At 42.2% G+C, this 22,572-nt stretch overlaps 1 protein-coding gene across 1 annotated transcript in view; it reads left to right on the forward strand.

The window, feature by feature from the left end:
• THEMIS (thymocyte selection associated) overlaps nucleotides 1-22,572 on the forward strand; it is a 96,863-nt gene that overhangs the window by 17,260 nt on the left and 57,031 nt on the right. Inside the window, exons 3-4 of the mRNA XM_063441163.1 lie at nucleotides 4,797-5,255; nucleotides 7,373-8,412. Coding sequence (XP_063297233.1) covers nucleotides 4,797-5,255; nucleotides 7,373-8,412 — 1,499 coding nt within the window. The remainder of the gene's footprint in view (nucleotides 1-4,796; nucleotides 5,256-7,372; nucleotides 8,413-22,572) is intronic.

Below are 22,572 nucleotides of genomic sequence, written 5' to 3' on the forward strand. Positions count from 1 at the left end.
ATTGTTGCAGAGCTGGATGTTTCTGAGCAGAGACATCCATTTTCTCTTTTGATTTAAAGGGACACTATAGTCACCAGTGCAACTACATGTATTCCTGACCCTATAGTGTTAACACCACCATCTAGCCCCTCTGGGCCCCTCATGCCTCCATAAATATAGTAAAAATCTTACTGTATTCAAGCCAGAAGCTGTAACTCTGCATGCTGTTTGCCTAAAAAAAACAAAAACCGTCTGCTGACATCATCAGAAGTTGTAGCCTGATCCAATCACAATGCTTCCCCATATGATTGGCTGAGACTGACAAAGAGGCAGATGATTCAAACACAGCCCTGGCCAATCAGCATCTCCTCATAGAGATGAATTGAATCAATGAATCTCTATGAGCAAAGTTCAGTGTCTGCATGCAGTTGGGGAAGATACTGAATCACAGGATGCTGTGCACAGTGCTGCCATGTTCTCTGCTGACAGCAGATCTGAGTGGATAGAGGCATATAATGCCTTCATCAACTCCGAAGTCCCTCTGGTTCACTCTGAGTGACTGCAACTGGAGGTGTTCCTAGCTTTCAATGTAAACACTGTATTTTCTCAGTAAATACAGTGTTTACATGAGAAAGGCTGCAGGTAACTATAGATCTCACCTGAACAACCTCATTAAGCTGAAGTTGTTCAGGTGACTATAGTGTCCCTTTAAGCACTGCGATGCAGGAATGAGCTAATTTGTCTGAAACAGATTAATGGTGCGGCACCAGGGCAATGCTGACATCGTAGTCTCTTTAGCAAACTGTAGTTGTTATGGTGCTTGCAGTGTTCCTTTAATGATATATTTTGTTACATGAAGAAGTTACATCACTCAATTGCTAAATGCTTATTTGATATCTAATATCAAGTATAATATTTTAATCACGCAGGTACCACTGCAACCTAATGTTAAGCAACATGTTTGTTTGGACTTACATTGCTTTATAAAAATGTTGTAAACTCACAGAAAAGATGAGCTGCTAAATATTTATTGACTATGCCCACAAACAAAACAAAACAATCAAACCAAGTGGTGCAATCACATTCCATTCCATTGAGTTTAAAAGATTTTAAATTCCTAACTATTGATATGTAAATTGATGTATAATGGAATATAGACAGGGTATAATAGGAGAGACGACGCATCAAGATCATTTAATCCCTTCAAAACTAAACCAAACCACAAAAAATATTAGCATTAACATTTGTTGAAAACCTTAGATGCATATCTAGTACATAAATGTACACTGATCAGCCACAACATTAAAACCACTGGCAGGTGAAGTGAATAACATCAATCATATAGTTGCAGTGGCACATGTTAAGGGGTAGAATATATTCAATTCTTGATTTAGTTATAAAAAAAGTCAATAGCAAAATATGTAGTAGATGCCAGTAAATATTTTTTCCTCTTTTTGTAGTAAAAGCAGAATAGCAAGTAAAAGTAATTTCAATACGTGTCTATAGCGGCTTTACAGAGAATGCAAGATTGGTGAACAAAACTCTTTTACAGGCATTATATAACCGTGATTAATAGTAGTTGCTTGACAAGCCAGCAAAAGTTAACTAATAGTAAGAGAATGCAGTGTTTAACATAGACACATGCAGCAAGGGGTGGAATATATTAGGCAGGGGGGGGGGGGGGGGGACACACAGTCATTTCTTGGATTTCATGTGCTGTAACCAGGAATAATTGGTAAGTGAAAACATCGGAGTGACTTTGACAAGGGCCAAATAATAATGACTAGATAACTGGGTTAAAGCATCTTCAAAATAGCAAGTTTTGTGGGTTGTTCCTGGTATCCGTGGGCTAGTACTTACCAAAAGTGGAGCATGGAAGGCAAAGGGTCGTGGGCACTCAAGGCTCATTAAAACCATGTGGGAAGCGATGGCCAGCCCATTTGATCCAATCACAGAGAACAGCTACTGTAACTCAAATGGCTGAAAACTGCAGGTGTCAGAACACATAGCGCATCAGAGCTTGCTGAGTATGGGGCTGCAGACCAGTTAGAGTGCCCACAATAAACCTTGTACACCACCAAAAAGGCTTCCAATGGAGACGTGAGCATTGGAACTGGATCATGGAGCAATGGAAGTAGGCTGCCTGGTCTGATGAATCATGTTTTCTTTTAGCTCAAGTGGATGGCTGGGTGGGTGTGCATCGTTTACCTGGATGCACTATGGGAATAAGTTAGGCCTGTGGAGTCAGTGTTATGTTCTGGGCACTGTTCTGCTGGGGAACCTTGGGTTATGGAATTCATGTGGATGTTACTTTGACATGTACCGCCAGGCCGGTGCTAGGTTATTTTGTGCCCAAGTCAAGACCAACTACTTGCAACCCCCAAAACAAAAACTGGTAACTTTGATTCTAAAAAACAGTTTATAAAAAAAAAATTAAAAACATAAAATGTGAAACTACTATGTTGTCCCAGCTCCTCTGTGTGCCTCTTTGTCCCACCAGCCCTTCTGTGTGCCTCTTTGCCCCAGCCCTCTGTTTGTCTCTTTGCCCCCAAATCCCTCTGTGCGCCCTTTTGTTCCCCCAGTCCTCTCTGTTTGTCATTGCCCCCAGCCCCTCTGTGTGTCTTTCTATCTGCCCAGCTCCTCTGTGTATCTCTTTGTCCCTGACAGCCCCTCTGTGTGTCTCTTTGCCCCCCAGTCCTCCGTGTGTTTCTTTGTCCCCCTTAGCTCTTCTGTGTATCTATTTGGCCCCCATCCCTCTGTGTGTCTATTTGTCTGCTTGTGCAACCTTCTGTCACTTTTGTTTCTTTCCTTATGTCCCTCATATTTTCTCTCTTTCTCTCTCTCTCTCTCTCCCGCCCCCCAGTCCTTCGAAATCTCTAACAGTTTTTCTCAATGTCAGTGCCTTAGAGCCTGTCACAGTCTCTCCCTATTCTGAATCTATCCCTGACTATCAACTTTCACACTTTCTGTTTACAATATTCTCTACATTTCTAACAATTTATGCTATTTATATTTATATTTACATTACAAACTCAGTCTCCCTTCTATTATTATCTTGTGTCTGTTAGCGAGAGCAGGACTGAGAGCAAAGCAGTCAGTACAGTAGATTTATCTCTCCGTCTCTTCCAGGGTCAAACAACTTATTCTTAGCTGTACATAAATCACAGAGTAGGCCTGGGACAAGACTAAATGGTGTGTGGAGTCTAGGTCATTACCGTGAGAGATAATACAGGATTTAATAGGGGGGGTGCTCCATTGCCTTGTGACTTGCATGGCAGTAAGTGTGGGTCCCTGGCTGGCACGCAGGGCTGATGCAAAGATTTCTGCTGCCCTAGGCAAAGATCCATTTTGCTGCCACCTCATGTCACTCACTCACTGACAGACACACACTGGCAGACACACACACTCACTGACAGACACATACAGACATGCACTCACTGACAGACATATGCTCACTCACTGACACACATATATTCACTCACTGACACCTACAGAAACTCACTGATAGCCATACGCTCACTCACTGAAAGACACACACACACACACACACACACTGACAGTCAAACACTCACACACTCACTGACAGACACACACACAGACACTCACTGACAGACACACACACACACACACACACATACACTCATTGACAGACATACACTCACTCACTGACAGACACACACACACATTTACACATACAGACACACACACACATTTACACATACAGACACTCACTGACATACATACACTCACTGACAGACACACACACACACACACACAGACACTCACTGACAGACATACACTCACTCACTGACAGACACAAACACATATACACATACACACACACTGACAGACATACACTCACTCACTGACTGACAGACACACACACATACATTAACTGAGATACATTCACTCACTGACAGACACACACACAGACACTCACTGACAGACATACACTCACTCACTGACACACACACACATACACACACACAGACACTCACTGACATATACTCACTCACTGACAGACACACACACACAGGCAGACACTCACTGACAGACACACACACACACACACACACACACACTGACAGTCAAACACTCACACACTCACTGGCAGACACACACACACACAGACAGACACTAACATACATACATTAACTCACTGACAGACACACACACACACACACATGCAGACACTCACTGACAGACACACACTCACTGACAGTCAAACACTCACAGACTCACACAATTTAATTTTTTGAGGCTCACATAGCCTCCCTGCCTCCAGTGTGGGGTAGCTCCTCACTCCTCCAGCGCGCTGTTTAGTATGCCGGGCCTCTTGTGACAGGGTTCCTCTTGGCTTCCCCATTTTCGGGAGCCTGGAGGATCAGCCCGGCGCTAAGGGTGGGGGGGGGGGTGGGGGGTGACTCAAGAGCTGCTTGCCCAGTGCTGCAGCCCAAGACAGGGGGAGCCCACCAGGAAATATCCCGGTGCGCCCCCCAGCAGGCCGGCGCCCTAGGTGAATGCTCTCCAGTGCTCTCCAGTGTACATCCAACAGTAAGGAAGTGTGCAACGCTGCTCCCACTGCAAATAAACCAAAGGACCCACATTACCATTCATTCCTATGGAACTCCAGACCCGAATATAGTGATGTAGCCCTGCTTATTTGGGCTTTCATAATTGTTAACTCAAAGTGATGCAACCCAGTAATCCAGTACCAAATTTCAGTGTGTTTTGATGTATAAATTGACAGGGGTTCAGTGAATATATATGGATATAACTTAACATTTGTTTTTACTTTTTTTCAATATTCCTCTTAGGCTTTTTTAAAATTGTTCCTGATAAAACCTCTTATTATTCCATTGAAGAGATAGTGAAAGCACTACATGTTGGTCACACGCGATTTGGACATCCAGGCTTTTATAGCTGTTCTAATTTACATGTGGGAACAGTAACTGTTTGCCAGAACGAGGAAATCATTATCAAATCTGTAGAGGATTCAAATGGAGTCATGTCAGTTAACTGTGAAGTGTTTATAAATGGAGAACGTCAATGCTTTGTATTACCTTTGTCATACAAAGGAGAGTTCTATGAATATAAAGATGAGAAAATATACACATTGAAGGAGATAACGGACTGGAAAATTCCAAAATGTAGAAAAAGGACTGTAATTCTTACAGATCTTACAAAACTACTGGAACTCACACAACTATTTCCCAATGCTTCTAATGCAATGATGACCCTAGAGCCAGTTTATGAAATTCAAGCACTGCTGGAGTGTAAGTACCAACCTAATATTAAATTATTTTATATTGCTATATATTCAATCTGAAGTTGCATCAAATCAAATTTAGATTCATATCATGCTTGTATCTTCAAATACTCTTTAGAGCACTTTGTACTTTGCAATTTAATATAGAATATATGCTTTAAAATGTCAAGAAAGTTAAAAGGGATATAGCACTTATGATAATATGTGGGTGTTTGGGTATGTTGGGTATCACACATTTGGTCAGAACCGTAAATAGGTTTTGATAATGTGTTTTCAGTCAGGAAATTGACACTTTGCCATTGTAGATACCCTGTACTGTGCTTTGTGTTTCTTGTGTGTTCATCCAAATACAGATTTTTTTTTTATAATTGAATATATAAAATATATGCATAATTAAATATACATTTAATGATGCATTTTTATTGGGACTATATCTAAAACCAGCTTGCAAAAGCTGCAGATCTCTTGTCTGCTGCCTTTGTAAGCCCTGCCCTTTTTCCTAGCCCAGACTTTATGTGACTGTCCAATCACAGACTTCCCAATGCAGCTCAACTAGAAGTATTTGCAAGGCAGGTGCTCTGGGGAATTGTTGCCTTTTGAGTTTATCTTCTCTGAGCTAAACTATCAAGAAATAGCATGATCACAAGGGGTTGTAACAAGGTTAATTTATAAAAGTAATTTTTTTCATTTAAATCTGAACTTATTGTAAAATGTCAAAAAAAAGGACGTACTCTTTACACATATTGCATTTCAGAAAGCTTAGGGTTCTGGAGTGTCCATTTAATTACTTTTTGAATCATAAAGAATATGTTGCTCCACCAAAGTATTTGGTATGTTGTGATTTTATTGCTAAAAAGCTGTTTTGATTAATTTGTATTCTTGGTTGTAACATTACAAAATGTAGAACTATCCAAAGGGTGTGAAAATGTATGCATGGCACGTTCACCTCGAAATCCTGAGTTGTAAGAATACGTTTTAAGAACATAGATCAATAAGTATGTCTTGGAAAGTTGAGGGCTGTGAAGTTTCGCCAGTAGAACGTGCTCACTGTAGGTATTTAAACTGGTCAACATGATCAAACTGTCTGGCTGAGAAGGTTATTTTTAATCTATACATTCTAAATCATCAGTAAATGTACAGACAGAAATGTATATTTATTTTTGAAATGTTCTTCCATTAATATGAATATGACATATATGATATATAATATGGCATTATTATTAGAACCTTATTATTTCTGTTCTTTTAATATCTCTGATGATATATCTGATCTCTTTGTGTTCACGATGGACATGTGTGGAGATGAAACAAAACCCTTACCAGACAATTTCGATATTTGATTGAGCGTCTGTCTGACATTTATTATTGAAGGGAGGATGAGAGTAATCCTACACTGAAATCAAGTGATCTTGCCATAACGGATTGATATATTAGTTATATTCAGATTGATATTATATTAAAAAATGTTTTATATATATATATATATGTGTGTGTGATCATGAACATAAATCATATATTCCATTTAATGTTTTAAAAATAAATAAGATACTTATCCTGATGTCAAAAATTGTGTTAGAGTAGACTGTGCAATTCTGTTTTCTAAATTTTCCATGATTAGTTGCTCAGCCATTCAGCTGTATCTCCGCCTCAGTAAAAAGGGAAGTGGAAAGGGTACTGTACAAATTATTTTAATTATATCATTATCCATCACCAGACTAATAGTTTTTATCGTAACAAAACCTGCGGTAGGGGGTGCTTCCACACCTACCCCCTTGCCCGTGCCTCCAATTTCCATTCATATAAAGGTGCAAGACATTGCCACTACACTGCATTGCTGCACTTACTGTAATAGAGACCAGTACTGCTAGTCTGAGAGTTACCGGCTCTTTACCTATCAATGATATTCTGGCATTCACATTATGCTAACAGTATAGTGATGTATGGTGCAAATTTTGAGAGAGGTGACTCAATTTAATCTTGTTTTTTTGTGAAATGTTTGGCTTGAAAAATGTATAGAAATGTAAACAATATACATTTCAAATGTTTAAACATATTGAATATATCTTGTGCAAAAAAATATGTCATAGTTAGATTGTTCATTTGACAATGTTTATTTTTTTCCAGTTGGGAAAGACATTATTAATCTTTTAACGGATCTTGATATAGAAGTCCTGGATATCACCCAAAAGTTTGATGTAGAATATTTTATTCAAATTTTAACAACACATGAAATCTTTGAAAGGACCTCCAAAGAATTTCCCATGATTGCCGAAATTATAGAAGGCCCATTAAGGAGTCACACTGCTTACAGGTTATTACAACATGGGAAAAAGATTATAATTCATGCAAAATATCAAGCGGATCGTGTCATTGCTTCAGAATTAAGAAGTGATACAGCAAATAAACATTTTTTGATACCATCGTCTTACAAGGGGAGGTTTAAAAGGAGACCCCGATTTTTCCCAACTGTCTACGATTTAAATATAGCGAACAGAGAAACAGATAATATTCATGTTGTGGCAACAAAGGCATTTCAGTCATCCCACGAAGAATTCTCTTCAGTAAATGTTGGAGATCAGTTTCAGGCAAAACATTTCCAATCTTGTAAAGTAAAATCTGATGGTAAAACAACTATAGTAGATGCACTAGTCTGTGCAAAAATGGAAAACAAATGCTGTGTAAAGTCTACTATTCCACTATATGTGGAAGGTGGCTTTATGGAAGTGGTGCATGATAAAAGACAATACTACGTATCAGAACTCTGCAAAGATTTTCAGTTACCTGTGAATGTTAAAGTCTCTGTGAGGGATTTGTTTACTGTGGCAGAAGACATTTTAGCTGCAACATCAGTACTACAACTTGAAGAGCAGATAACAGACTCTTACCTGCTTGTTAGCTTGTTAGACAACCCTAAAGAGGTATGGGAACTCCCAGTTCACCGTGTCAATTTAACTGTTCGCTTGATTGGCAACTTTTATGGTGATACGTATTTCTCACCAACAAGGACCAACGTAGAGGAAATTAATGAGGAAGAATACTATATGCTGCGGAGATATGAAAGCCATGTTCACGACCCTCCACCAAGGCCTCCAAAGACCCCGGTAAATACTTCTATAATTGAAAAACCTGTGATCAGTGAATCGAACCAAGATATGACATCTGAGGTATATTTTTTATCAATATTTTTCACATTATAAGCTATTTAAAATTGTACATGTTTTCAGATTGCACATTTTTGTTTATTCATGTGATTTACTCAGATAAAGACATACATTTACAGAAAGTGATAAATAGTTTTAACTGATTTGCTAAACATAAAATATTCTATAAGGAAGGTTAATCAAGTGTACTTACAGGTTCTAGAGTGTCAAATAGCATATGTATTTACGCACAGTACATATTACTTTTAGGGCAGGGGTTCTCAACCTTGTCTTCAAGGACCCCCTACCAGTCCAGGGTTTAGGGATTACCTGAGTGTGTCTAAGGTGTTTAGAAAAAGAGAAAAAAATCACCTTAGAGTCTAAGGTGTTTTTTTTTCTTTTTCTAAACACCTTAGACACACCCAGGTAATCCCCAAATCCTGGACTGGTAGGGGGTCCTGAGGACTGGGTTGAGAACCCCTGTTTTAGGGTATCATGTAGACACATGTGCCTGTAACTTGTTTAATACAATTAAAGAGATTCTATAGTGTTGGGAAAATAAATTCTGTATTCCTAACGTAGGTCGTGTCACTGGCTGTCCGCTTACGGAGCCAGGGTGGAGATAGTATATCCTAATCTGAACTGTGAATGTTGAGCTAAAGTAAAGTAAACACGAACGCTGGAGTAAATGTAAAACGTAACGAGAAGTAATGCATACATGCGTATAAAACTGGTATATATAATGTGCCTAAGTCCCCACTACAAAGTACATCATGGAATGTTGTAGGGGTGAGCGTCCGCTCAGTTCAAGTTGTCCGTCGCCCTTAGTACCATTCCCCTGGGCGCAAAGGGGGTGGCTTCTGCAAGATTCTACGATGGACAGGCACCTGTGTTCACCGCTGGCGTTGAGATGCCTATTGACTGGAAGAAAGTTGGTGCCGCTGAAGCGCTCATTAGGAGGTGTGTCTTTCCGTCATGGTCCACCATCAGTCTGTGGGGACCCCATTTGTAAGGGATAAAGTTCTCTCGTAGGTGCTGCGTAATGTGGCGGAAGGTTCTGCGCCGTGTGAGGGTGTGTCTCGATAGGTCTCAGTACAGTGTCAGGCTTGCTCCTTCAAAAGTAATTGTGGGGGAACCCTGTGCTGCTCCCATAAGGCCCCCCTTGTCAGAGTCCCGAACCAATTTAAGTAATATATCCCTTGGGGCATCCTGTGGTGCCTATGTGGCCTTAGGGAGTCGGAAGTAGGAGTCAATTCCAACCTGTTTAGCTTGTTTTGGGAGTTACAAAGTGGCTATCAGCCTTCTGCAGTAGTGTGGCCATTCCGGGGTATCGATCGTTTCAGGTACCCCTCTAATACGCATATTTCGTGCTTTTGCTTTATCTTCCATACCTGCTAGCTGGGCTGCCAGTGTAGTACACTGTTTCTGTAGGGATCCCAAAGTTGCGTCTGTGGCCGTTTTGCGCCACCCTAGTGCTTCTGAGTGTCTCCTCTGCTGAGGCCATGCGGCCTGTAAGTGTGTTTACATCCTCTCAAACAAGTGACATATCGGCGTCAAACATCGCCCTGATTTCCAGCATCATAGCCTTTATATTGGCTTTCGTGGATGGTGCCAGGTTGCCTAGGTCTTGTGGCTGCTGGGGCTTAGTTTGTACCTTAGACTTTGCAGGCAGGGAGTCCGGTAAGCTGTCGTCGTCTGAGGACTGCAAGGTAAAGGCCTCTGCCGGCGCCATCTTGGCGGGCTCGTGGTGCTGGGTCGGGCGCATGAAAGCGCCTATGTCTCTGGATCCGGAGCTCGGTTCCTGCTTTTTCACCCATGGTCCAGGGCTTTTTCTCGGGGCCCCGTTGTGGATTTAGCCTCTGTTTTAGCCGTATTATCGGGTCGGTTGTCGGAGCTGCAGTAAACTGTGACTTTCTCGTTCAGGCACTGGCTCCGCCCCTCGTGAACAATAGTTTTAAGTTCCATTTGCCCACTGGCAATGCTATCAGCCAGTGAGAAAATTTTTAAAAACAGTGTGAGAGTCAGTTATGTGGTGGCTGGCAAGTTGTTGCTAACAATCCGTCACATAAAAAGAAAATAAATAAATAAATACATTTAAAAATCCCATGAGTTTCAATATGACTCCCATATTACAATAAAGGAGGTTTTTAACCTTCCTATTCCTCCACCTGGCATGCCCATTGATGCCAAATCTGCCTGAAGTATGAAACTATCGCTACCCAGCATTGCTGCTTAAAATACTGCTGCCCAGTGGCTACAAAGGCAGCGCTTGTCCATCCAGGTGGCTAGGGGTCCTCAAACCCCTAGCCACCCACCATTGAAAATAAGAAACCCTAATAATAGTAAGATTGGCAATAAAACAAATACATGTTAAAAATTATGTTATACTTAACACCGAAGTCAACTTTTGTCTAACTTTTCTTCGGTCCCGAAAAATGCCAAATTTAAAATTTAAAAAGTCTGACTCAACTAATGAAAATAAAAAAGATTTGCTAAAGAAAACAACAACTGATTTTATTTTTAAATGTGACTCAATAAAATTCTGCTCTGAGATTTGAAGTCTATGTTCTCTAAGTCCAACTTTATTTCTCAGCCTATGTCACATTCCACGTATCGCTTATCTATTACAGCTTTTTAGTTATACAGGTCTATATAGTCAGTATTCTCAAAAACGTGTGGCGGAGTTCCTCCCATAAATGTTTTAAATTTTTTAGTTGTTTGCCAAAAATGTTTATATTAACATATTATTTAATGTCACTACACTGTTAGCATTTTCATTTTTAAATGTATCCTTCCATTCCACTACGATGACTGTAATCATCATCAGTCAGTGGAGAGAATCCTGCTTTTTTATATTTTTTCTTGTGTTTTTGATAGACACTGTAACAATGACTGCTTTTTTTTTTTTTTTTTTTTACATTCAGGATGGCAAAGCTGTATTTTCATTTCATCGGCTGTCTTCATAGGCTTCAGTGGCTACAGTACTTAGGAGAGCATATCTTTATTACTTTATTGTGCTTTTCTTTATTGCTTTACAATGGCACTATATTTCCAGCAGTTTGCACATTTACTGAACGATTTTGATTGATTGCATTTTTCATATAAAAAGCTGAATTTCAAAGTAATAAACATATCATAAAAGAGAATGGATGTGTTTATTTCCTGTTGAAACATTTTTCCAACCCTGCTGACTTTTAACTCCAGCTAGAGCTGAGATAAACAGGTAAAAACCCCTAAAGTGGTGCTATGTAAGTTGCTATGTAAGTGTACATCTTCTGCCCACTCTATACTGTTGTTACTGGAAGGACATGTTTGGTTCTATTCCAGTTGTTGATAGATCTGGATTTGTACATATAATTAGCCTATAGCTGTGTTCTTCCCTGAAATGCATTTTGCAAAATTAGGCTGGAATTATAAAGAATTTTTTTCAGTTTGTCATGCATTTCTTGTTATTCTTTTGCGTATCTCTGTGGATCATTATGTGGGACATTAAATCCAGGATTTAGGGATTACCCAGTTGTGTCTAAGGTGTTTTTAGAAAAAAGGAAGAAAAAAAACACGTAGACTATAGCAGGTTTCCCCAAACTCCGGCCCTCCAGATGTTGCTGAACTACAACTCCCATTGATACCGGAGAAACTGACGGAAGCCAAGCACAGAGAGATGGACACAGGTTTCTTCAGGAAGGAAGAGATTCTTTATTGGATCACCGATCGGGACTCAGAGGGACTAATGTCACCAAAATACAGCAAGTTCTGAGCCCCGGACAATAGTGCAGGCTCCTTATATAGGCACATAACTCCTCCCATATTAAGCTCCACCCGCACATTCTCTTGATCAATCAATACAAATAAGAATTAACTTCCTGCTTGACCGCATGGCCTGTCCAGCACAATGGAGGAGGGGAATACTACATCCTGTATTCTTGCACATGCTCCGTACACTACTGATCGTATCTTGCCTCGTGCAACCAACTGTCAGGATCGGGACAGGGATCCAACACGCAGAGTACAAAGAGTGGAAAGGTACGTATACCGGGCCTTAGAATGGCCGGACTAACGTACCGAGAGTAATAGAGAATAGTCAGAGACAAGCCGAGGTCGAGGGAACGGGAAGACAGATAAGCGAGAGACAAGCCGGGTCAAGGGATAACAGAGAAGCAGGGTAGTACAACAAGCCGAGTCAAAACCAAATAGAGCAAACTAGAATACCAGAGCACTGAGTGACTAGACAAGCTAGAACCACGACAGGGCAATGAGCTGAAGTGAGAAGTAAGCTTAAATACCCTGGCTCTGGATGATAATCACGCCTCTGACAAGTACCGATTGGATATCGGACACTTGAGTGACAGGTCGCTCGTGATAGCATCATGACGTCACGTATTGAGCGTCCCGCTAGAAAAGGACGTGGATTCCTCGCGGCCGGTGTTTAAGTGACTGGATGAACCGCGAGGAACGAAGGAAACAGCTCGCCTGGACGGGCAAACCACCAAGTCTCTACCTCCCTTAGAGGTAGAGGCCTCAGGTACCCTGACAGTACCCCCCCTCTCAGATACGCCCACCGGGCGGAAGGAACCGGGGCGAGATGGGAAGCGGAGGTGAAATGCTCTGCGAAGGCGAGAAGCATGAACGTCCTCCTGAGGTACCCAACTCCTCTCCTCAGGACCATATCCCCTCCAGTTGACCAGATATTGCAATTTTCCCCTTGAAATTCTGGAATCAATGATGGAGCTGACCTCGTACTCCTCCCGGCCCTCCACCTGAACAGGACGAGGCGAGGAGACCTTAGAGGAGAATTTGTTGCAAATAAGAGGTTTCAACAAGGAGACATGAAAAGAGTTAGGAATGCGTAAGGCAGGTGGCAGAGCAAGGCGATACGCAACCGGGTTGATACGAGTGAGAACCCTGTAAGGACCTATGTAGCGAGGAGCAAATTTCATAGATGGAACTTTTAGGCGAATATTCTTAGTACTCAACCATACCCTATCCCCAGGAACAAAAACAGGAGCCGCTCTTCTATGCTTGTCAGCGTGTTTCTTGAACAACGAAGAACTATGTAACAGAATTTGCCGAGTCTGATCCCATAATTTCTTCAGGTTGGCGACATGATCATCAACCGACGGTATCCCCTGAGAAGAGGAAACCGAAGGAAAAATCGAAGGATGAAAGCCATAGTTCATGAAGAAAGGGCTAGAGCGAGTTGAATCACAAACAAGGTTATTGTGTGCGAACTCCGCCCAAGGAATCAGACCGACCCAATCGTCCTGGTGTTCGGAAACAAAGCAACGCAGATACTGTTCGATCTTTTGATTAGTACGTTCAGCAGCTCCGTTAGACTGAGGGTGATAGGCAGAGGAGAAGTTCAATTTGATACCCATTTGAGAACAAAAGGATCTCCAGAAACGTGAGACAAATTGAGAACCTCTATCAGAAACAATCTCCGAAGGAATCCCATGTAGGCGAAAAACCTCTCTCGCAAAAATCTTCGCCAATTCAGGAGAAGTCGGAAGTTTAGGTAATGGCACGAAATGGGCCATCTTAGTAAATCTATCCACCACCGTGAGAATAACAGTCTGTCTCTTGGAAGCAGGTAAATCAACGATAAAGTCTATGGACAAACAGGACCAAGGTTTCTCAGGAATGTCCAAGGGGTGTAACAGGCCACATGGAGAAGCATGAGGTAGTTTAGTCTTGGCACAAGTCTCACAAGCTGCGACGAACTCCTCAATATCTTTTCGAAGTGAAGGCCACCAGAAATCCTTGGATATCAGAGAGTATGTCTTGCGAATACCAGGATGACCAGCTATTTTACTTTCGTGAAAACATTGTAAGAGCTCCAGTTGAAGTTCAGGAGGAACAAAGTTTCTTCCCTCAGGAGTGTCTCCGGGAGCTAGATGTTGTGACTTCAAGATCTGGTCAAGTAGCGGAGAATGAATTTTAAGACTGGTATTAGCAATAATATTGCATTTGGGTACAATGGAGGACACAAGTGGTTCAACTGAAGCAGAAGGCTCAAATTGGCGAGATAGCGCATCGGCTTTAGAATTCTTTGAGCCAGGTCTGTAAGTCAGAACGTAATTGAAATGGGTAAGAAACAACGACCAACGAGCCTGCCTGGAGGACAAACGCTTGGCCTCTCCGATATAAGACAAATTTTTGTGGTCTGTTAGAATGGTAACAGGATGTAAAGTACCTTCCAATAAATGTCTCCACTCTTTCAAAGCCTTGATAACCGCTAGTAATTCTCTGTCACCAATGTCATATCTGCTCTCAGTACCGGACAATTTTTTAGAGAAAAATCCACATGGATGTAATGGTTTATCAACACCCAACCTTTGAGATAGGACAGCACCTAAACCAGTCTCTGATGCGTCTACCTCAAGTAGAAAAGGCAGGGAAGTGTCGGGGTGAACTAAAATTGGAGCGGAAGCGAAAAGCTCCTTGAGAGTTTTGAACGCAAGAAGAGCTTCAGTAGTCCAATTCTTAGTATCAGCCCCCTGTTTGGTCATATTAGTGATAGGTGCGATAATTGAAGAATAGCCCTTAATAAAGCGCCTATAATAATTAGAAAAACCAATAAATCTCTGTACGGCTTTAAGACCTTTGGGTAAAGGCCACTCTAGAATGGACTGGAGTTTATCCGGATCCATCTTAAATCCCTCCCCAGAGATCACATAGCCGAGAAAGGTTACCTGGGTTTGATCAAAGCTACATTTCTCCAACTTGCAGTACAAGCCATGCTGAAGAAGCTTGTGCAAAACCCTCCTGACTTGCTTGTGATGAGTCTCAATCTCACTAGAATGTATAAGTATATCATCTAGGTATACAATGACGCAATCTTGCTGAAATTCCCTAAGAACCTCATTTATCAGATCTTGGAATAAAGCTGGTGCATTGCATAACCCAAAAGGCATAACCGTATATTCATAGTGGCCATAGCGAGTATTGAATGCCGTCATCCACTCATGTCCCTGCTGGATTCTCACCAAGTTATATGCCCCTCTGAGGTCTAACTTGGTGAAAATTGTAGAGCCCTTCAAACGATCGAAGAGTTCGGTGATCAAGGGAATCGGGTAGGCATTTTTAATGGTTATCTTATTTAAGCCTCGATAATCAATACAAGGTCTCAAAGAACCATCCTTCTTTTTAACAAAAAAAAATCCAGCCCCGGCAGGGGAGGAGGACCTCCTGATGAATCCCTTGTCTAAATTCTCGTGAATATACTCCTCTAGAACTGAGTTCTCTTTCGTAGATAATGGGTATACATGACCTCTGGGGGGCATGGTACCAGGGAGTAGGTTAATTTTGCAATCAAAGGACCTGTGTGGGGGTAAGGTATCGGCTTTCTTTTTGTCAAATACTGCCTTTAAATCTAGATACTGAGACGGAATTTGTGTCTCTGTAGGATTGTCAGAGTTAGCCGATGTGTTGGTTAATCCGAGAGGTAAGACCTTCCGCAAGCATTTTTCTTGACAATTCTGTCCCCACGAAACTATCTCCCCTGACTCCCAATTAATAATAGGGTTGTGTCTCCTCAACCAGGAGTACCCCAGGACTATGGGAATAGACGGAGAAGAAATGAGCAGTAAGGATATGTCCTCTTTATGTAGGATGCCAACAGTTAAGTTAATCGGTATGGTCTCATGGAAAATAACAGGCTCAAGTAACGGTCTACCATCGATGGCCTCAACAGCCAGTGGTGTCTCTTTTAACTGGGATGGAATAGCATGCTTGGCAGCAAAACCCTGATCTATAAAGCTCTCAGCAGCTCCAGAATCGATTAGTGCCATAGTCTTAACTACTCCCTTTTCCCACTTTAAAGAGACGGGTAACAGAAGCCTGAGCTCTTTGTAGTTGTGAATAGAGGACAAAGTAGAAACACCCAAGGCCTGTCCTCTAGAGAAACTTAGGTGCGAGCGTTTCCCGACCGATTGGGACAATTTAGGCGTAAATGACCTCTGACTCCACAATACATACATAAACCCTCCCTTCTCCTGTACTGTCTCTCCCTCTCTGTGAGATGAGTACTGCCTATCTGCATAGGTTCAGGAATACGTAAGTCCTCGAACTCAGAATTTTGAAAGGTAGGCGCTAGTTTAAAGGAGGGTCTATGGGTCCTATCTCGAGTGTTCTGCCTCTCTCTTAAGCGTTCATCAATACGAGATATAAAAGAAATTAAATCCTCCAAATTCTCAGGAAGTTCTCTAGTAGCGACCTCGTCAAGAATTACATCTGATAACCCATTCAGAAACACATCTATATAAGCCTGTTCGTTCCACTTAACTTCTGCCGCCAAGGACCTGAACTCTAGTGCATAGTCCACAAGTGTTTGATTGTCCTGTCTAAGGCGCAACAGTAATCTAGCTGCATTGACCTTTCTGCCAGGAGGGTCAAAAGTTCTTCTAAATGCAGCTACAAAGGCATTATAATTATAGACTAGTGGATTATCATTCTCCCATAAAGGATTGGCCCTTCTCAGAGCTTTCTCAATGAGTAAAGTAATAACAAATCCAACCTTCGCTCTATCTGTAGGATAAGAGCGGGGTTGTAATTCGAAATGGATGCTAATCTGGTTCAGAAAGCCACGACACTTCTCCGGTGACCCGCCATAACGTACTGGTGGGGTAATACGGGAAGAAACACCTACAGTGGCTACCTCTAGACCTGAGACTGCAGGAGAGATAGAAGGAGTACGTGTCTCCTCAGGTGGATTACTAGCACGAGACAAAAGTGCCTTTAGTGCCAAAGCCATCTGATCCATCCTATGCTCCATGGCGTCAAACCTGGGATCCGAAGAACCAAGCTGACTGTTTGTACCTGCAGGATCCATTGGCCCTGTCGTAATGTCAGGATCGGGACAGGGATCCAACACGCAGAGTACAAAGAGTGGAAAGGTACGTATACCGGGCCTTAGAATGGCCGGACTAACGTACCGAGAGTAATAGAGAATAGTCAGAGACAAGCCGAGGTCGAGGGAACGGGAAGACAGATAAGCGAGAGACAAGCCGGGTCAAGGGATAACAGAGAAGCAGGGTAGTACAACAAGCCGAGTCAAAACCAAATAGAGCAAACTAGAATACCAGAGCACTGAGTGACTAGACAAGCTAGAACCACGACAGGGCAATGAGCTGAAGTGAGAAGTAAGCTTAAATACCCTGGCTCTGGATGATAATCACGCCTCTGACAAGTACCGATTGGATATCGGACACTTGAGTGACAGGTCGCTCGTGATAGCGTCATGACGTCACGTATTGAGCGTCCCGCTAGAAAAGGACGTGGATTCCTCGCGGCCGGTGTTTAAGTGACTGGATGAACCGCGAGGAACGAAGGAAACAGCTCGCCTGGACGGGCAAACCACCAAGTCTCTACCTCCCTTAGAGGTAGAGGCCTCAGGTACCCTGACACCAACTGATCGATACGTCAGCATATGCACGTACACATGCCACGTGGTAATCTCGGCCTACTAAATTTATTTTTACCGAGATTCCACCACATTCCCCCCTTTGATGCCTCTTGATATTTCACAATTACTTGAGGCATCACTTAACCTTAGTTTGCATACACCACAAGTTACCTTGAACCAGACCAGACTTATCTTATGATGTGAATCTTCAACACTCATCTTCCTGCATTGGTTCTCCCTGATCTAGAGCCTTATATTTATAAATTGCCATTATCTGTGCAGCAGCCTTCCTCTCTGCTATATTTTCTATCAGGCTTTGCACAGACCTAACTACTAAGGGTATAAGACACGGCAGGAGTAGACACAACATTAAAATCAGTACCTACCACTGCCTTAAGCCCTCCCACTGCCTTAAGCCCTCCAAACCACTCATACCAGCTACCAAACCAACTGCTTGGATTATACCCTTTCCATACCTGAGTAGGCACATGCGCTAGTTTAACCATATGGCTAGTAAGCTCAGCTATTGCTTGCCCTTCGTCATCTATTTGAAGACAGCAATTGCTCAGGTTAAACTTCCCACATACACCTCCCTCTACTGCCAAAAGGTAATCCAAGGCTAATCTATTTTGGTAGACTGCTGTCCTCATCCTGGTATTATGCTTCGCTAGAAGATTGAGCGCTTGTGATGTCTCGTTAGTAATGATCTCAACCACCGCCTGTAATCGTATAATACGGTTGAGCATATAAATAGGGGTTCTATAACCAAAGGTACCATCTTCTGCCCACGTGGCTGGCCCATAATAATCTATAATACGCTGGGGAGGCCATTCATTATCTTCCCAGGCGCCTATCTCTATGGGTCCCCTTTTCTTCCTATGATTCACATCATACACTTTAACACCTAAAGTCTCACCTGTTTCAATAGGTAACAAGAAGAAGGATGGTTTGAGCATACCCAACACACATGCCCCTTCCCAGTCCTGTGGCAACTCCGAATAGGCTTTCTTACCACAGATCCAGTACAAATTTGCTGGGGCTCTCCAGTTAGATGTGATGGATAAATCAAACCACACATCCTTTAAATTGGCGTATCTAGCAAACGGGTTAGATGGTTCTGAGACATTTGAAGCCGACCACCAAGTTGTATTCTTTGTATCATCATCATAAGCTTTTTGCCCTAGACAAGTTAATTCTCCTACAGAAGTATTATACATCATTCCTTTCCTTGCTATGCAAACATAACCTATGATGGAGGTCTTTAATCTCCACTCAGATTTACCTCTAACACTCATATGATAATCGGCTTGTGTAGATATTAATTGGTCAACTGCCTCAGAACCGGACATTACCTCATTTGCTTCCCAAGGCCATTGGTCTCCCATGTTAGTACCTCCACACACATAGCAGTTGGTAACATTAAGACTACCGGCAATACTTTCAGCTAAATCAATAAACAGGTTTTTAGCATTATGGGGAATCTTATTATCTATGCTCATCTCTTCATAGAAGGAATGGTATACTTGATGAGTTTGGGAGGTTACCGTATCAGTCTCTATCCCTATAAACAATATTGTCCCAGGATCTAAACCCGTCCCATATATTTGAAACCCAAATAAATTACCATATGTATCTAAGAACTTGTCGGGGTTATTTATAAGTATATGGACTGGATTGCATTCCATAGACTTACAATATGGACTGGTAGGCAACTTAGTCACAATCATGTCCTTGTCTACTGTCTGTCCCCAAGTTGCCCACCCCACACAAGACCAATATGGGCAAAAGTTATAATCTCTATTTGGGCATCTAGGACTCACATATTTATTTTTACTACTGGGACAAATATATTTATCGTTAGACCCATACGTCCTCTCCCATCTAAGATCCCCACATACATTCCACGGCTTTCTACCACTTGATATCGCCTTACACGCATCAAATAGCAGAACACCCGAAGAATGTGCGGATTCTAACACCGTCTTATTAATTAGGGTCCCCTGAGGATCTCCATTCCTGAGAGTCAACCAAATTGTACGAGGTTGATACTCCGGACTGAAGCACTTAGGTTCTCCTACTCCTAAATGGCACACACTATATTCTATATTTAGGTATCTACATCTTGATACATCTCCTTTACACTCGTATTGTGAATGCCAAATTAGGGTTTGGGAAATATGGTTACCTGTTCTTGTAGTCTTAATGCATACCTCACAGCTAGGAGTGTCGGTACCTCTACCTTCCTGAATATAAAAATACACATAAATAAACATTATCATAAACACATCTTTCGTCGTCATCCTCAGTCTTCGTCCGTGCGAAGGCACCTCAGCTTCCAGGATGTAAGGGCTGCAGGGAATGGAGTTCTGCTCGTCTTCACAGGGGTCCCTTCGAGACTTTCCTGGCTTTTAAATCACACGTTGGTGAGCGGACAGGCTTTATTATGGCCGTCTAAACACTCACTTTACCAAATCTCTGAAACAATAAAATTTGTAATCCACAAGGTTCCTCGTTACTCCGACTGAGTCGTGCGCTTTAACCGGATCTTGCAGGGATTCTCTGGATCTGCTGTAACTTGCCAAGAATCGACTGCTGCTGGTTTAACCCTGGAGTGATGTATCCACGGAGTCACTTCGGCTACTTTTATCGCTGTAGGGGTAGACAAAAGAACAACATAAGGACCTCTCCACTTGGGCCCTAACGGTACATTATTCCACTCTTTAATCCACACTTGATCTCCTGGGTGGTAACTATGAACTGGGGGATAAATATTCACAGGTAATCTATCTTGTACCCATTTCTGTACCTCCTCCATAGTCTTACCCAACTCTACAACCTGCTGCCGGGTAATTCCTTCTCCCAACTGACTCAAATACCCCCTTAAGTTACCAAGTACGGGAGGTGGTCGCCCATACATGATTTCAAAAGGAGAGAGGCCCATCCTTCTGGTAGGTGTACTGCGGATTCGCAATAGAGCTATGGGTAAGAGAACGTTCCACTTAAGTTGGGTTTCCTGACACATTTTAGCCAACTGATTCTTAATAGTTCTATTCATTCTCTCTAACTTACCAGAACTCTGGGGTCTATATGCCGTATGAAGCCTCCACTTTATACCAAGCATATGAGTCAGTTGTTGTAGGCACTGATGAACAAAAGCTGGACCATTGTCCGATCCTATAGAGCAGAGTAGTCCATATCGGGGTATTATTTCTCGTAACAGGAATCTCACAACTTCTCCTGCTTTCTCTGTACGAGTAGGACATGCTTCTACCCAGCCTGAATAGGTACACACAATTACCAGCAGGTAACGATGTCCACCCGATTTAGGCATCACTGTATAGTCTATTTGTAAATCGGACATGGGGAGTCCCCCCATAAACTGGACTCCTGGTGGCTTTACTGGTCCTTGCCTTGCATTATTTTTAGCACACGTTACACATCTTCGTACAATGGCCAAGTTGGACAATCTTGGTATGTAGAAATGTTTTCTGAGAGATTCTTCTGTGCTGTCTCTCCCAGAATGTGTCCCGTTGTGATAGTTTTGGACAATTTCTACCGCTAGTGATGCTGGAATGACTATTCTTCCATCTTCTAACTGATACCATTTGTTCTCCAAATACTTTCCAGGTTCAGTCTTTAACCACTCCTCTTCTTGAGCTGTATAAACTGGAGTCCATTGAGACAGTGGAGTTGGTATAAGAGCAGCTATATGCCCCACATACTCCTGTCTTCCCGATTCAGCGGCACGCTTAGCTGCACTATCTGCCATCCGATTTCCTTTGGTCACATCACCATCTCCTCTCAGATGCGCTCGACAATGAATAATACCGACTTCTTTCGGCTCCCACACTGCTTCCAATAGTTGTAGGATTTCAGCTGCATACTTGATTTCTTTGCCTTCTGAATTCAATAGTCCTCTTTCTTTATACAAAGCTCCGTGGGCATGAGTGGTTAAAAACGCATACTTGGAGTCCGTGTTGATGTTCACTCTTAAACCTTCAGCCAATTGTAACGCTCGTGTCAGTGCTATCAATTCTGCCTTTTGTGCTGATGTTCCTTTCGCCAGTGGCCGAGCTTCTATCACCTTGTCTATCGTTGTTACTGCATATCCTGCATAGCGGATCCCTTCTTTCACATAACTACTGCCGTCGGTGTAATATTGAACATCGGGGTTCTGGATGGGAAAATCACGAAGATCTGGTCTACTTGAAAATACTTCATCCATTACTTCCAAACAATCATGTTGACTTTCAGTAGGTTGTGGCAAAAGGGTAGCTGGATTTAAGGTATTTACAGTCTCTAAATGCACTCTTGGGTTTTCACACAACATTGCTTGATACTTGGTCATACGGCTATTACTAAACCAATGATTTCCTTTGTAATCCAACAACGTCTGTACTGCATGTGGGACTCGTACATAAAGTTCTTGACCCAGAGTGATTTTATCGGCTTCAGCTACTAGCAGGGCGGCTGCAGCTACGGCTCTTAGACAAGGTGGAAGTCCGCTGGCCACTGCATCCAGTTGCTTAGACATGTAGGCAACAGGTCTTTGCCATGATCCCAAGTACTGTGTCAATACTCCCACAGCCATTCTTCTTTGCTCATGTACATACAGGTAGAATGGTCGTGTGTGATCAGGTAGACCTAATGCTGGGGCACTCATCAAAGCCTTTTTCACATCTTCAAATGCCGTTTGCTGTTCTTGAGTCCATAAGAAGGGGTCGTGCTCTGTACCTTTGATAGCTGCATACAGAGGTTTTGCCAGTATCGCGTAGCTGGGAATC

The sequence above is a fragment of the Pelobates fuscus genome, chromosome 2 (genome assembly GCF_036172605.1).
Source record: "Pelobates fuscus isolate aPelFus1 chromosome 2, aPelFus1.pri, whole genome shotgun sequence".
Lineage (NCBI taxonomy): Eukaryota > Metazoa > Chordata > Amphibia > Anura > Pelobatidae > Pelobates > Pelobates fuscus.